Source organism: Ziziphus jujuba, chromosome 1 (assembly GCF_031755915.1).
Source record: "Ziziphus jujuba cultivar Dongzao chromosome 1, ASM3175591v1".
NCBI lineage: Eukaryota > Viridiplantae > Streptophyta > Magnoliopsida > Rosales > Rhamnaceae > Ziziphus > Ziziphus jujuba.
In genome coordinates this window covers 10933921-10952004 of record NC_083379.1, presented here as the reverse complement: position 1 = coordinate 10952004, position 18084 = coordinate 10933921, and the positions used below count along the sequence as shown (strand labels likewise).

Below are 18084 nucleotides of genomic sequence, written 5' to 3'. Positions count from 1 at the left end.
ATTTATTTTTCTTTTTTCCCAAAGAAAGTGTTGTTAAACGTAGCATACTACAGGTTTCAATTTTCTCTAGAAATTGTGTTGGTGTTGAGAAAGTGGCCAATGGCTATGACCATGATGTTCAAATTCTAGAAAACATTTGTAAGTATCTAATTAATATTTTTATTTTATTTCGGTATATTTTTAATTGAGCAAATTTAAATATCATTTAACACTTTGTCCTTTTTTTTATTATTTTAATATGTTTGTTTATATATTCATATTTCTTTTCTTATGCAGCAAATAAGCCATCAAAGCTTAAAAAGAAGGAGCTGGTGTGCTGTCACCACAATCCAAAAAAGTTTTAAAAGTAGTAAATGGTGATGTGAAACAGGCAGCATGTAAATAGCAGATTGTAAAAAAGACAAAGTACTGTGAATCCAAGACATTAAAACCATGCCTTAGATCAGATGGGAGTGCTTATGCATCAATTAATGGGTGGGAATGGCATAGATGGTCACAAAATGCAAGTCCTGCTGAGAGAGCCTTTATTAGGGAATTAAATATGTCAATGCTGATTGTTTAGATTCCGATGTTCATACCTCACAGTGGTCAAACAACAAGGGTCTATGTAAAGAGTAATTAAAGGGTTAAAGCTTAACCCTAATTGATATTCATTCACGCATATATATAGTACATCAAGCAATCCTAATTAAGTTTAGGAAACAATCCTAAACAATAGCAACTACGTTCCTAAAACATATCATAATATCTCAACACCCTCCCTCAAGTTGGGGCATGAGGTTCAAAAATGCCCAACTTGGCAAGAAGATAATCAAATTGTTTCTTTCCAAGAGCCTTTGTAAAAATATCCGCCAATTGTGTAACAGTAGGAACATATGACGGAGCAATCAAACCATCTGTTATCGCATCCCGAACAAAGTGACAATCAACCTCAATGTGTTTGGTGCGTTCATGAAATACTGGTTTTTTGGCCATATGAAGGGCTGACTGACTATCACAAAAGAGCTTAATTGCCTTTGGGTGGTGCACACCTAAGGTCAGAAGCAACCCTTTCAACCATTTGAGCTCACAAGTAACTGCTGCCATAGCTCGGTATTCCGCTTCTGCAGACGAGCGGGAAACTGTGTGTTGCTTCTTTGTCTTCCAAGAAATAGGAGATTGCCCAAGAAACACAAGCCATCCGGACAAAGAGCGTCTAGTGACTGGACATGCTGCCCAATCAGAATCACACCAACCATGCAAGGACAGATCACTATCTACACGTAACAAGATACCCTGACTCGGAGTACCTTTCAAATAACGAACGACTCTCAAAGCCACCTCCCAATGCTCAATTCTAGGCTCCTGCATAAACTGAGATAATATATGAACCGAGTAGGCCAAATCTGGATGGGTCACTGCCAGATAAATGAGTCGACCTACTAATCTGCGATAGGACTCAGGGTTCGACAAGAGCTCCCCATTTGCGAGTCCTAATCTATGATTTTGCTCGATCGGGAAGCCACACGGTTTGGCTCCCAGTAATCCGGCCTCCGACACAATGTCAAGCGTGTACTTGCGTTGACACAAGAACAAACCAGCCGAACTCCTTGCCACCTCGATTCCGAGGAAATACTTCAAAGCACCAAGATCTTTCATCTTAAAACAATCACTGAGATAGGCTTTAAAGGTCTTAAGTGCAGCGAAATCATTCCTAGAAATAATAAGATCGTCGACATACACTAGCACATTTATTTGAATATTGCCCTTAGTGTAAGTAAAAAGAGAATAATCAGAGTAGGATTGTAAGAAACCATACCCTTTAAGAGCCGTGACCAACTTTGCAAACCAACATCTCGGAGCCTGTTTCAACCCATAAAGAGATTTTGGTAACCTGCAGACCAAGTTCAGATCGGAACGCTCAAATCCTGGGGGTAGCTTCATATACACTTCCTCCTCAAGATCTCCATGCAAAAAGGCATTGTGAACATCCATCTGATGAAGTTCCCAATTTTTCGAAGCCGCAACAGCCAAGAAAGCACGTACCGTAGTCATTTTGGCAACTGGAGAAAATGTTTCATTATAATCAATACCGGCTTCTTAATGATTCCCCATAACTACTAATCTGGATTTGAGCCTTTCAATATCACCGTTTGAGAAGTACTTGATTTTGTAAACCCACTGACTTCCCAAAGCACGCTTACGCTTTAGAAGAGGTTCAAGAGTCCACGTACCATTTTCCTCAAAAGCCCAAATCTCCTCCTGCATTGACTTTTGCCAACCTACATCTTTCATAGCCTCTTTAAACGACTTAGGATCATTGCTCGAAATAATAGCTGCAAGAAACTTTCGATAATGTACAGAAAAATTGTCACAATTTATATAATGTGCGATGGGATAAGGAGTACCTGAGGGATGCTGTGGAGACGGAGTGCCGGGAGATGGACTTTCAGCAACCACCGTATGAGTAACAAAATCTCGTAATAGAACAGAAGGAAATTTATCCCTCATTCCCTTTCCCATAGGAGCAGACTGCCCATTGCTTGTATTGTCAAGCCCAAGTGAATCGTGCCCATCTGTGGAAACAACTTCCGGCCCAGGTGAAAGAGGCGCTGAAGAAGCCTCTGTTTGTGGCGCTGATGTAGCCTCGGTGTGGGCCGGCCCACCCTCCCTCAAGTCCAGGTCTAGATCTGTATCAAAATGGGGCGCCGGATCTTGGTGGGCTTGGGGTTCAGGTTGGATGAGGTTGGAAGGTTGTGTTTGGGCTTGTGGGTTAGGCAAATCAGCATCATCATCAACAAAATCAGCAAAATCACTATCAATTCCAACATTTATCGTAGGCACAATATTGTCCAGAATAATATTCACAGCACCCGAGTTACCAAACGGAAAGACATCCTCAAAGAACTTGACATCACGAGAAACAAATAATTCCTTTTTGTCCAAATCAAACAACTTCCACCCCTTCTTTCCAAACGGGTAACCCAAAAACACACATTTTCTACTTCGACTTGCAAATTTGTCACCTTTGGATTTTTGATCATGAGCAAAACTAAGACAACCAAAGGTGTGAATTGCCTCATATGAAGGAGGGGTCCCAAATAGGATTTCGAATGGTGTTTTATTGTGTAACAAAGGAGAGGGAGTGCAGTTGATTAAATGAGCGGTGGCAAGAACACTTTCTCCCCAAAAATAAATAGGCAAATTGGCTTGAAAGCGTAATGCCCTCCCCACATTTAAAATATGCTTGTGTTTTCTCTCAACCTTCCCATTTTGTTGCGGGGTTCCCACACATGAAGTTTGGAATAAAATACCAGTTGCAGAAAAATAGTCAAGTAGGCATTGAAATTCCGTACCATTATCACTTTGAACAACTTTCACTGTTTGAGAAAATTGTTGATCTACCATTGCAATAAAAGACATAAACATCCGAAAAACTTCTGTTTTATCAACCAGCAAATAAATCCACATAGCTCTTGAGAAATCATCAACAATAGTTAAAAAAAACGAGCTTCACAAGAAGAGACATGTTTATAAGGGCCCCACAAATCACAATGTATTTTCTCAAAAATTCTAGTTGCCTTATTGTCACTTAAAGGAAATTTGTCTCTAGGATGCTTAGCACGAAAACATATTTCACAAGCTTTATTTAAACTACCCTTAAGATTGCTAACTGGAGGAAGTAACTTCACTACTTTCTCTGAAGGGTGTCCCATCCTTTTGTGCCACAACTCTAAAGTCGATGCTGCGTTGTGGACAAAAACATGTTGTACCGAATCACCTTCAGCTCCACCAAAGTAGTAAAGTCCATCTCGCCTAACTCCCGTTCCAATCAGCTCCCTGGTGTGGTCCTGTATAGCACATATATAAGAGTTAAATTGGACAATACAATGTAAGTCATCATTCAATTGTGAAACCGAAAGTAAATTGCAATTGAGTTTCGGCACATAAAGAACGTTTTTAATAGTGATTTTATCCGACAATCGAACTGAACCGGATTGGGCCGCAACAACAGATTCACCATTAGGAAGTCCAACCGGACACTCAAACAACGCCATAGTATCAAATAACCGAGACAAATCACCGGTCACATGATGACTTGCCCCGGTGTCAATGATCCATGACTTCGTGTCAAACTTACCATTCAACCTGTCATCCGGAACTTGAGCATTACCAATTAAGCCCGCAAGAGCTTTCTATTGTTCGGGTGTGAAGAGTTGATCGGTAGAACTTTTAGTAGAGGATGCTCCAACTGTACTACTGGCCGCATTGGCACGAGCTGAACCACGCCCATGACCAGCCTGCTGACGACTACAGCCAGCACCCCCATCAGCCTTGTTTTGATCCGACCACCCCTCGGGATAGCCCACTATTTCATAGCAATTATTTTTGTCATGGCCATGCTTGTGACAGTGAGGACAAGCAACGAGGGACCAACAAGTTGAAGAATCATGCCCCGTCTTCTTGCAGTGGCTACACACGGGCCTCTCCATTTTTCCTCGTCCTCTTCCAGCGCCTGTACGGACAGCAAAGCCAAGGACCTCTACTGGCTTATCTTCTGTGACTGTCTTGGCAAGCCGCACACGCTCATCTTGTATCACCAGTTGGTATGCTCGATTAAGCGAAGGCAAGGGATCTTGAGAAAGGATATTGGTTCATAATTGAGCGTACAAATCAGTGTTGAGTCCCATCAAGAAGTCATGTAATTTTCCTTGTTCACGTCTTGCTTGGTGCAATGATGCGGCAGTACAAGACGAACAACAGTTGCAAGAAATTAGCGGTTCATGCTTAAATAATTCCTCCCATAATACATTCAATTTGCCATAGTAAGTTGTAACAGACATAGATTTTGGTTGCTCACACTTAACAATTGAAGTCTTTAATTGTTGAATTCTTGGGCCATTAACCATAGCATATCGTTGCTTAAGATGCTCCCATAAGCGTTTCGCATCACGAAATTTAGATAGAGTACTTTTTACCTCGGGATCGATTGTGTTTGTAATCCAAGAAACCAACATTGCATTGATAGTGTTCCAATCAGATTGGGTATATGGAGGTTGCGGTCCGGTGATAGTGCCTTCCAAAAATTCGAACTTGCGGCGTGCCTCCAATGCCAACTGAATATCTGAAACCCAATCATCGTAATTGTCTCCGCGTAAGCGAGTGGGAGTGATGAAGTCCCCTGGTCGGTCTCCTGTGCCGAGAAAAAAAGGTGAATTCATCTCCATTTTAGGTGGCAGCGATGGTGGTTGTTCATCGTTGCCGGCCATTGTTTTATTGTGTGTGTATGTCTCGCTCTGATACCATGTAAAGAGTAATTAAAGGGTTAAAGCTTAACCCTAATTGATATTCATTCACGCATATATATAGTACATCAAGCAATCCTAATTAAGGTAAAACTCTAAGTTTAGGAAACAATCCTAAACAATAGCAACTACGTTCCTAAAACATATCATAATATCTCAACAGTCTACAACAAAACTGCGTAATCTTCTTGCAACTGTAGAGGGTGCTGATCTTTTGAGAAAATGACCTTCGTTGCCCTTGTCAAATGGGCATGTGCCTTTCACATGTTTTTTCTGTTTAACAATATTAAGGGAATTGATGTTTTGGGACCAATGGTGATTGATTTTGATGAGTTTAGGGATTTAATTGTTAAAAAAAAATTAATTTAAGAACAAAGTTGTCACAAACCATATAGTTTAGGGACTTTATGAGATAATACTCTAAAATAAATAATAATAATAATAATAATGAGAAAATTACTAATTAAACAAAAAAATGAAAGAAAGAGAAAGAGAGGGATGTATTCACAATTAAGCACCAACAAAAAGCCCTGATAAAAGCCTTCAATGGATATGATCAATACACAGCATATATAGAAAAGAAAAGGAAGGAAGAGAAAAATAAAAACATAGAAAATACCTATCTCAGTGTCCCAATCGGAGAAGAGATTTTTGGTATGATTTTGCAATTATTGTTGTAGAGATTCTAGGTAGCATTGTTTAGAATTATAGGATGAAATCAATAAACAGAAGAAAATGAAAAGACGATAGTTTTCGAACATGAGACCTGTTGCCACACAAGTCAAATACAGAGGAGCCTCCCCGTGGGACTCGAAAATCTGGGATCAAATTTGTGTTTACTATTTTATCCTTAATATGCCATACAACTGGAAAAACCAAGAAAAAGGGTAGATTTAGGCTTTTCCAACAACGAAATGACGTGGTTTTATGAATTTAAACCAAAAAAAAAAAATTCAGAAACAGCCAAACCAAAACCAAAACGCGGAGGAAGCAGCCATTTTTCATCTATTTTGAACAGTAAAAATGGATCAAAATTCTGTTCCACTTCCAGCTTGTTGTATAGACTAAAAGGATAAAAAAATGAAAAAAAAAATTGGAGAATTTGATCATGTTTGACTGTTCATTATGGTTCAAGAACAACCCTCTCCTCTGCTTTTTTACTCTTTTATTTTGCATTTTGATTTCCACATTCATAAATATCTTTTTCTTGTATATCATTTTATTTCTTTGTATTTAGATATTTTCTTTATTAATTTGGAGAAACTTAGGGGCTATGAAGGTCTTTTTGGCTATCACCACTTATTTTCCAATTCTTTTTGTACCGTGGCCCTGTTCATGTATTTGATATATTCGCACTCCGGAGACGCTATGGACATTCCTTTTCTTCGTTGTCGTCCTTCAGTGCTCCAACTCTTCAATTTTGCTTCAACTGGTAACAACGCTAACTATATATATATATATATATGTATGTATATGTATATATTAATACTTGGGAATCCATCCTCTGTTTTTTTTTTTTTCTCTTTTTTTGAGAGGTTTTTTAGCGTTATCAGTGATGATATTATAGATGCATGCAATCTTGCTTTGGATTTTTTTTCTTGTTTTTTTTTTCCGAATTTATTTTGTATTTTGCATTTTGTATTTTGTTTTGTTCGTTTTTGTATGTCTGCAGTTTTTGTTCCCAATCCGTTGATATTTTTTTATTTGGATTGACTCTAATTTTCCCCTACCATCTAGGACTCTAAACTTAACTGATTGTTTAACTAATTGTTTAGCAATTTGAAAGAGGGAAAAGCAAATAATATCGGATTTTGGTGCCATTAAACCTTAACATAGAAGATATTGTTTGAGGTATCTAATTGATTTAAATATGAATGATGTATTAAAGCCATGCAGACGTAGAATTCATTATATTAATTCAGTATATGCTTTTTTACTAGCTTTTTCGTTGCCTTGTTAATTAATTAATTTATTTATTTAGTTGCAACTTTAACTAACAACGATTGATGCTGCAAGGCATTAGCTCTTTGTTCATTCGGGTCTTTCTTAGTTTCTTTCTCTCTTCGTCTTTGTGTGTGTAAGTTTAATTGGATGTCAAGTGGGTGTATCTATATGGCGTGGTCACATGAAAGTGAGTATAGTCTACTTTGGAAGAATGTCAAGATGCTTATGCAATGTAGATGAACAAGTTATTTATTGATTTTTTTTTTTTTCCTTCTTCTTCTTCATCTTGTATGCTCTCTTATCTGGTTACTCTTAGAATCGTGGTATATGTTTCTTATATTAGCTTAAGGATTTGAAAATGCTCTAAATATTTAGATTAGTATAAGTACTATATATATATATATATATATATATTTTTTTTTTTTTTTGAAGTAACTGTAACGACTTAATCAATAGACAAAGGAATTAGGAAAACAATCACTTTTTTGATATAATTGAAAAAGAGATTTAATCTAAGACTTGAAGTTGCCTATTTTTACTACATGTGATTCTCTACTATGCAGAACATGGCTTTAACCCTGTACCCTAAAATTATGATTTTCTGTCAATTGACATGCTTATTTGTTTGTGATAGGCAATGGTCATTCCTGTTGTATTCATACTTACATGCCGTATATCTTGACAGATATCCGTTGTACAACATGCCTATACAGAATAAATGTAGATAGTGACATAATATTTATTAGATGGCATGTAGCTGTGTATTGTTCATATACTCTTTCCTAGGAGTCAACAGAAGATTAAACAAACAAAAAATGTTTTTCTTTGTTTATATGTTGTTATCTTATTTCTTTGTCCATCTTTTGTTTTTCCTATGTTTAACTTGCATTTTCTATCCTGAAGGTGTATTTAAAGTTTTGCATATTGGTTTATAGAGCTCACTAAGTTATGTATGGAATTTTGAAATCTTAATGTAAATATCAAAGCAAAGTTAAAATAGAAGATGATGTGCTTTAGAATGTCATTAGCTATAAAGATAGATAGCTAGCTCATTATATTAAACATATACACTAACCTCAAAAAATAGCTAGCTCATTATACTAAACATATACACTAACCTTAAAAAGACAGTAGATTTTAGCTCTTTTTTGGAAATGAAAGTCCTTGGAAAATTGATTAGTTCACTTTATAGTTTGTTTATAGTGTGGTTTTGCTTGCAATGTTGTTTTATCTTTAATATTGTTGGATATTTGAAGTTAATGAGTTTTTTGTTTAAAAAAAAAATTAGCAAGTGTAGGTTTTCTTTTTCATTTTTTCCCCCTTTTCTGTTTGTAATTATGTTTTTTGCTAACGGTTCTTTGTAAACAATTTTTTCTAAGGTTTTATTTCCTAAATTTGGCTGGCTATATATTTTTTTTAAGTTTTTAAAAAAAATTTACATAATTTTAATTTTATTGAGTTGTTGTGTCAGTACTATTGTTGATTGATAAAGATAATATTGTCTGCATGTCTACAAAAGTTGTGATGAATAATAATATATCTAATATTTTAAGGAAAGAAAAAAATTATTATGAAAATATATGGACGTGTCACTAAAGTTTTTCTTTTTCCTTTAGTGATGGGCATGGATTGGGTTGGTTCGGTTTTAGACCGAAATACAACCCAATCCATACATATCGGTTTTTCTAGTTTACAATCTAAACCAAATCATTGAAGTATTAAATCCAAACCAAACAAAACCATTTATGATCAGTTTGGTTTGGATTGGTTGATCGGTTTGAAACTTACTAATTTATAAATATATAATACAAATAAAAAAATTTCCAAATATAAAATATAAATAATAAATTATAATTATCCAAACATAAAATACAATTAGAATAATACAATATAGTCTACAATGGAAAATAAAGAAGAAAATGTAGCAAATAATACACATCATGTATTTATTAAATAGCAAACATTAATGTCATCATCTCACTCCTATAAAATCAAATTAAAATTGTCAGAACAAATAATGTAAAATAATACATTCGTCAAAATTCATTCACTCAAGAATCAATGCATAATTCTTTTTTTTTTTTAACTTTAAAACTTTGGTAAACCATAAGTCAATCAACGTTGACAGGTTCACTAATTTTAGTTGATTCTGTAAACTCTATAAAGATCAAAACAATAAAATTAGCAATAAATTATATTTAAACATTTATATATATATATATATATAAGTAACAATTGGATACAATATATGTAGATATATATATGGTGGGGATGTAAAATATATATATATATATATATATATATATATTATGGTGATAGTGATGGACTGGTGGTGGGAGGCAACAAAGGTAAATGTTTAGTTTAGCGTTACAACTTATAATTTGATTTAGAATTTAGAATATGGGGATGCAAAAGAAAAAATATATATATACATATATATATTAAAAATCAATATATAAAAATGGAAAAAAATTTAAAAACTAATATATAAAAATGAAAAAATATTCTAAAATTAATATATTAAAAGGAAAAAAATAAAAAATATATAATTTTTTAGTTATATAATATATTATTTGGATTGGATTGGATTGGATTTATATTTTCCATCCATAACCAATCCAATCCATACAATTTATAATATTTTGAACCCAATCCAATCTAATTGATGTAAAAATCAAATCCAAACCGTTAAAAATGGGTTGGATTGGACGGATTGAACGGATTGGATTAGATTTTGCCCACCCCTAGGCCTTCATGTTTCACCAAAAAACGGAAAATGATCCTTGCTGGACAATAATGAGTGGTGGGGGAAAAGAAAAAGAACATTGATTTATTCATTATTATTATTCTCCTTTTAACACGGCATGGTTGAAAGAAGAGAAAGAGTAAAGCTGCGTTTGGAAGACATTGCATATCTCTCATCCTGAGTAGTGAGAAGATAAGCTTGGAATGGCGGAGATGGCAGTAGGCCTTGCTATCGATCGCCTTATCCGATTCCTGACCCACGAACGAAAGTTGTTAAGAAGCGTTCATTCTAAAGTATCGGGAATAAAAAATGAACTGGAAGCCATTCAGTGTTTCCTCAAAGACGCAGATATGAAGGCAGATATGGAAGCCCAAGGATCAGAAGCAAGTGGTAGAGCTGGAGGTGTTAGATTATGGGTGAAGGAACTAAGGGAAGTGGCGTTCCACATCGAAGATATCATTGACGAATATGCAGACCACTTGGAGCGACATCCCGGCCGTACTGGTCATGATTGCTTTATTGCTTCCCTTGGCAAAGTTGGTAACTCCATCATCAAACTAAAAGCACACCACCATATTGCATCTCGCATAAAAGAGATCCGAAAAGCAGTTGTTGAAATCAAGAAAAGAAGTGAAAGGTATGGCTTTGATTCAATTGATTCAACATATGATTGTCGATATGTTTCAGGGTACGATCCTCGAAAAGGTTCGATGTATCGTGAGGATGATGATGTTGTGGGGATTGAGTCTCCTAGGGATGAATTGGTTGGTTGGTTGTTAAATAAGGATCAACAACCTCGACGAGCTGTGATTTCAGTGGTAGGGATGGGGGGACTGGGCAAGACAACTCTTGCCAGAAAGGTCTATGATCGAGTCAGAAATCATTTTGATTGTCATGCCTGGATAACAGTTTCTCAATCATACCGGAAGGAAGAGCTACTAAAGAACATCATAAAGCAGTTCTGCAAGGGAAACAAGGAGCCTGCTCCCGAGGGAATCGATTCAATGGATGAAGATGCATTGACAGAGCAAGTAAGAGAATATTTGCAGCACAAGAGGTACGTCGTTTTTTACGATGATGTTTGGAAAAAAGAATTTTGGGGGGATATACAACATGTTTTGCTTGATAATAAAATTGGTGGGAGGATAGTGATTACGACGTGAAGCAAGGAGGTTGGGGAGTTTTGCAAAATTTCATCTGTTGTCTATGTCCATGAGCTTAAGCCTTTAAATCCAGAAAAGGCTCGAGAACTCTTCTTCAAAAAGGCTTTTCAATCTGAAGTCGTGGGACTTTGTCCCCCTGACTTGGAGGATCTGTCTCATAAAATTGTTGAAAGATGTGGAGGACTACCACTTGCAATTGTAGCCGTAGGTGGACTTCTATCCACAAAAGACAAGACAATATATGAGTGGAAGAAATTGCACGATGGTCTCAGTTCCGAGTTGGAGAGTAATCTCCATCTTACAAGCATAACAAAAATCTTATCCCTCAGTTATTATGATCTGCCTTACTACCTTAAATGTTGTTTCTTGTACTTCGGCATGTACCCAGAGGATTATTGGATTGCGCCAACTAGGTTAATTCCAAAATGGATTGCTGAAGGTTTTGTGAAACCAAGGAAGGATAAAACACGGCAAGAAGTTGCACTAGAATACTTGACTGAGCTAATAGACAGAAGTGTAGTTCAGAAATTAAAAACTAGTGAGTGGAGCCCAAATGCTATATATTGTCACGTCCATGATCTTCTATATGACGTTATTCAAACAAAAATGAAAGATTTAAGTTTCGGTCACGTTTTGTCTGAAAATGAATCAAGTTTTAGTGGAGGACTAGTTACTCGACGCATATCAATTGTCAATGGTTCATGCAATGTTCTTCACAATGTTAACCAAAGCTTTCAGGTCCGTAGCTTTTTGAACTTCAATAGTAGTGATAAAATATTGACCAAGTCTATATGGAGAATGTTGATGAAGAATTTCAAACTTGTAAAAGTGCTAGATTTTGAAAATAGTATATTGGATTATATTCACAAGGATATTGGAAGTTTATACCATTTAAGATATTTGAATATTAATAACACGAAAGTAAAGATGCTTCCAAGGTCCATAGCAAAACTGGTAAATCTTGTGACCTTGGATGCAAGGGGCTCATTTGTGGTTGAGATACCAGCTGAGATTAAAAGGCTTCGTAAGTTGCTGGTTCTGTTTGGTTGTAATCAGTATGTGTACAACGTGGACAACCCACACTTTCATCCATCTCAGGTAAAAGGAATAAAAGTGCATGAGGGAATTGGGTGCTTAGAAGCCTTGCAAGTGTTAGGATGTGTGGATGCGAGTGAAACAGGGTTTGAGGTATTAAAAGAGTTTGGAAAGTTGACACAGTTGAGGTATTTGGCCATCCAGAAGCTGAGAAGTGAAGATGGAAGGATTCTACTTGGGGCTATCGAGAAGATGACCCACCTGAAATGTCTGCATGTAAGTACAATGGATGAAGATGATACCTCATTTGATTCTGAATGGCTGTCATCCTTACCACAATGTCTTCAGATTCTCTTCTTAACAGCTCCCATAAGGAAGTTGCCAGAATCGATAACCAGACTTCAATATCTAGAACGATTAGAAATTGGTGAGTCAAAATTAGAAGAGGATCCGGTGCAAAGCCTTAAAAATCTGCATAACTTGGTGGAGATGAGGATAGTGTACGATGCATATAATGGTGAGGAGATGCAGTTTGAGGAGGGAGTGTTTCCAAGATTGAAGGATCTTCGTATCATGCATTTGAGTGGATTGAAATCGATAGTGATAGAGGAAGGAGCATTGTCTAATCTTCAAGAGCTTTGGATTGGTCCTTGCCCAAAACTATTGATGGTGCCCATTGGCATCCAGCATTTGAAACAACTTGAATCTGTTTTGTTTCACGATATACCCATTGAATTCCAGCAAAGTCTGAAGCCAGGAGGAGACCAACACTATACCGTTCAACATGTACCTGGTGTCTTCATCCGTTACAAGCCCGATGGTGATGATGGACAAAGTTTTGAAACCTCACGATTGTTTTGACTGCTTTATCACTGGAAACACCAAATATCCATCCCAGTAATTAATTGACTACTTCTACTTTTTAACAAATTCAACTGTTCTATATATAGTCCCCTACTAGCTCTGCTTCTTCTTCTTTTTATTCTTGTTTTTTTTTTGTAAAAAAAAAAAAAAAATACTACGAAATGTTTTGTTGCATAATTCATTTACAAATTGTTTGTTTTATTATTATTATTTTTTAATATTAGAGATATACAACTGGATATTAACGTTATTTGGTTAGGATTTGAATTGATAAAATGGACCATCTCCAAAATCGATTAGTTACAAGATATAAAGAGAATAATATCAATGATCATTTAGGAAATCAAGCTCATATACGTTATTTCCTTTTTTTTTTTTTTTTTTTGTCCTCAAAAACACACACACACACACACAAATATATATAAATATAATTTTCTCGCTTGTAATTAGGCTGGAGCTTTATTGTTAGTTGATAGTTTCATAAATATTGTAACTGTAAAATTTTCCAACCTCTGGCTACTTACACAATAGCAATACATTTTTTTTTATCATTACAATAATTTCTAATCTATACTCTATACGAAAAGTGATAATGTCTTAAACCTACAACTTTATGGGTATAGGCACAAGGGGTATTACCAAGCCAACCTGATTTAACTATATTATACATATTTACATGTGCTCTATTCATGGGATTTTCAAATAAAATATATAAATTGAGTTATATGGGTGAAAATACTAAGAAATTACAAATAAAAAAGGTAAAATGCATATAGTTTTTTTTTTCTTTTTTTGGTAATAAAAATTCATATATATAAGTTTCATTCATAACAAATAGATAAATCATATATATATATATATATAGAAAAACTTCAAGATAACAAATAGATAAATCATACATATATATAAGAAATTCATGAAACTTATTATAGTAAAAGATCAATTTTGCTTTAATGAAACTCATTATTTATACATCTATAATACTCTATAGCTATATATATATATATATATATATATATGTATGTATGTATGTATGTATGTATTATCATTTCAAGTTCTAATTATTTTTATTTTTATTTTTATTTGAATCCAGCAAACATAATTTACGAAAGGCTTAAATGAAAACATCTTTTTCTTTATTTGTTGCTGGAGTCTTGAGAAAAAAGATTTGGCAAAAATATTATATATCTACATGTGTATATTATGTTTAATTAATTAGTAATAGTATAAAATTTATTATTCTACTTTAAGAGGGCAAAAATATTTGAGGCATCTATATAGTATACTTTCAATTCCTGGCAGTTAATATATATAATTTCTTCTATACTGATACAGTATGTTTTGGTTTTGTGATGAGGTAAACTAATTGAGCGCTCAAGCAGTTTTGTACTGCTATGTTGTTTTTTTGTTTTTTCTTTGGGTAATATTGTACTGCTATGTTGTTGGATGCAAGTGTCACTTCAGAGCTCTCATTTTACCTGTTCCACTAAGTTTTAATTTTTAATTTTTTTTTATTTTTATTTTTTTACTTAAATTGTTTGGCTTTGTCTAGCAACGTATGAATCAGTTCACGATTTCTAATTTCCTAACCATTCAGAATTTGTAATATACAATAACTTCAGACAATTTCGAATATCATGTTGTATGCAAATTTGAACAGGACTTTACTTTATTTTGTGGAAAAGTTCTAATCATTTTTTTCATACTTAATTAAACTCTTGAAAAATCTTTTACATTATTTGATTACAAATGGAAATTAACATTGAAATTAAACGACGATCAATAAAAAATAATACAAAATTCTTGCTTTTTTCAAGACGCTCTCAGTGACTAAAAAAAATCCAAATAAAGTTTTTGTTATTGTTATATGTAAAGGGTTGTGTTTTGAAGGCGTTTAAATAAGAAATTAAAATGGGCACTTCTAAACATTGTTACTCGGAAAAGTCAGACGTAATACGCCTGTATTAGAATTAAGAACATTTTATCCTTTTTGGCGCAAAAATATGAATTATATATATATATATACATACATATATGGGTGTATATGCTGAATTCAAATTCGGTTGTGCATTCCCAAAACTTAATATATAAATACACACACGTATAAAAATTAGGCCACTGAATTGAAATAAAGGAAATAAGAATTATAGTAACCATAATGTATAAATAATAATACAGGTTGCTATATTATTTTTGGTAAAATTACATCTACAATATGATACACCAAAAAATCATCCATATATATATATATATGGAAATTCTATGGTGAGGATGGTCCGCATGAGGACTGCAGTATTAGTGACGGTTTTTCATAGTATTAACGACGGTTTCTTAGAAAATCGTCACCAATACTATGAAAAACTGTCACCAATACTGTGTCCGCATGAGGACCTTCCACACCATAGACGGACTGTATATATATATATATATATATGTATCGTAAAGTCTTGAAGTGCTGAGGGAGTGAAAAGTTCCAACATCATCTCCTGCTATTTTTGTGGGGTGTGCTTAAAGATTGACTAGACTCTCAGGTATGGACGTATGGTTTTGGTTACCCGTGAGCTCCACTGTACAAACATAAACTCGCCAAGTAACCATGTGAAAAAGTATATTAAAACACACAAAAGAGAATGTTTTAAAGAAAACAAAATACAAAAAACAGATCCGAAATCCTCCAATTTCTATCTCTCTAGTTCTTGTTTACAAAGAGGACAACTTGATATGATTTTGAGCCATTGATCCACATACTAGAGATGAAACATATGGGAACGGGGCAACTGTCTCACTTCGTCCTTTTCTCTGTACTTGGCTACGCAAATACAGCATTCCTACCAATTATGACACAACAGAAGAAAATAGTGAGTACTCAAGAACATCTACTAACTATTGCACGTGGTTGATCAAATTTGACTTGAAAGTCTTATCTTTTAAAACAGTGATGAGACAAGAGAGATATAGAGAATCTAAATTCAGCAAGTTACTACCATATAAAATGCCAAACCAATATATATATTGGCTAGCTTAGCTATTCCAAATAATGGAGAGTGACTTATTGGATCTTCATTGGCAGGGCCTAAAATGCAGCCAGTATCATTTCCATGTCCTAACTTGGTGTCAATTGCTTTATATTTCCAACTGAGTGGCTGAGAAATTTGATCATCAGATGCTCGTCTGTCATCGGACCTACGTTCAAGTTGTATCCCAGAAAGCTACTGATTAATGGCACACAACAACACAGGAGGAATGGAAGGAATAGCAGATAGCATTCCAAGCAAGCAGGGAGATGCATGTTAACAACAAAAATTTTTGAACTAGTGTGTTCATTCTTCATCTATGTATATATATTTTAAATCACATTTTTTGGTTCTAGGGAAACTTAAAGCACTTAAAATTACGTTCATGATATGTGAGCAGATTCAGTTTCACTGTAACCCCAAGATTTTATTTGGAAGCAACTATAATGAACAAATCTAAATATTTCCAAAGCTAAAAGCCTGAAACTAGGAAAGAGAAAATAACATAGTAATAATATAAACATGTCTATGTTTATCAATTTTTCTTTTCTAATTTACCAGGTTCATTTTTACAAACTCAGAATGCATATATGGTGAAAAACTATCTTAAATAGCCAACTAGTTCAAAGTCATTCCAAGTTACCTCCTCAAAAGAGTCTCACAAACTCCTGCACGAATTGTCCACATTCTCCCATTCTTCAAGCCTTTCCTCTGCATCCACGTCATCACCTAGAGCAACAAAATTAACTCAGTTTTAGAATTTTTACGTGTTGAAACAGTAAAAGGAAAAGTGTGATAGAAGAGCTCCTCTTAACTGAGAAAGCATTTTCAGTATCGTATCATAACAGAACTTACCATTAAGTTCTACCAAATGCATACCTTAATGACCATCTTGATTACACTAATTCTTTAACAGGGCATAAATCCATATGCCTAGGAACTTATGTATTCACATAGATAGACATGTTTAATATAATATGAGATAGCATCCAGCAAAATGATAATACCATATTTAACTTAAACTACTATTAAAAAACCATAAACAGCCGCAACAACCAGCAGACACAACAATATTTTGCTATGGATAGTCAGGTAATAATTCAAGTATGTTAAATGGAAACAAAAACTTCAAAATCTACATAATCCAACATTCCAACTCAACTACACCACTTTATTTTGAAACACACAACCATGTCCAGTCTTAGTGCGAGGCTGTACTCACTGTTTGACTATCTCCTACACCTCTTCCTCTCGTCCAAGAAGGAAGCTCCTCATTACCGCCGAGCCGTCCTCTTCCCGTAGCGGTAAGTGGTCGCGCACTACGTCGTTCTACACCGATCAGACCACAGTAAACGTCTCTCCGCTCAATCGTCGTTCTGAGTGTAACGCTCAAAGAAACGTTGAATCCCATATTTGCGAAAGGTTGTGGGTGGTTTGCTCTGGCGCGATTTCCACCATTGACACAGACTAAAATTGAACGGAGCGCAGGCTAGCTACCGGAAAATTTGGGGAGGGATTTTGGACTTACAGTGAGAGAGTACATACAAGAGATTTGGGGAAAGAGACTCCAATAAAATAAATTTAGAAACAATTATTGAAACGCAGCGTTTCGAGCGAAACGTTTTTTATGGGCATGTTAAAACGCAGTTGGATAAAAATGACATTGTGAGTCCCTTTTTTTTTTTTCCCTCGATGTTTTGTGAAAAAAATTAAATGACAAAATAAAATAAAATAATGTCACTGAATAAAGGGATCAACCATGATATGATGTAACGGCGACAACTATTGTCATATTGTTACTGAATAAACATGATAATGTGACAATGAAAACAATTTCACTGTTGATGGACATTCAGTGACATCATTTTCTGTGTCAAAGGAAAATTTTTAACTATTGCTGAGATTTTTTTAGTGAGAGAACATGGAGTTTCAATTCTTGATGGAAAGAAACTAAAGCGAGAATCGAAGACCCAGACAATACCAGTCGCAAACCATAGTGCAAAGAACAGTTCAAGTGAAGTCCTACTTGTTCA

The 18084-nt window shown here is 34.9% G+C and overlaps 1 protein-coding gene and 1 pseudogene across 1 annotated transcript; one reads left to right on the top strand and one right to left on the bottom strand.

Annotated features, from left to right (window-relative positions):
• The first annotated feature begins 10143 nt into the window (after positions 1 to 10143).
• On the top strand, positions 10144 to 13295 carry LOC132800387 (disease resistance protein RPM1-like; annotated as a pseudogene).
• A 2489-nt stretch (positions 13296 to 15784) lies between these two features.
• On the bottom strand, positions 15785 to 17573 carry LOC132804522 (uncharacterized). The gene is made up of 4 exons (XM_060819104.1): positions 17274 to 17573; positions 16695 to 16780; positions 16022 to 16220; positions 15785 to 15865 (listed from the first exon to the last, which is right to left on the bottom strand). The coding sequence occupies exons 1-4, from the start codon at positions 17460 to 17462 to the stop codon at positions 15785 to 15787; spliced, it is 555 nt and encodes a 184-aa protein (XP_060675087.1). The 5' UTR covers positions 17463 to 17573.
• Positions 17574 to 18084: the final 511 nt, after the last annotated feature.

What these genes read in the sequence shown, in the direction of transcription:
- LOC132804522 (XM_060819104.1), bottom strand. Translation starts at nt 17,462, where the DNA reads ATGGGATTCAACGTTTCTTTGAGCGTTACACTCAGAACGACGATTGAG. An exon ending in GTGTAGGAGATAGTCAAACA is followed by an intron (nt 16,781 to 17,273) that starts GTGAGTACAGCC and finishes TTGTTGCTCTAG; the next exon opens with GTGATGACGTGGATGCAGAG. An exon ending in TTGGTTTGGCATTTTATATG is followed by an intron (nt 15,866 to 16,021) that starts GTAGTAACTTGC and finishes CATAATTGGTAG; the next exon opens with GAATGCTGTATTTGCGTAGC.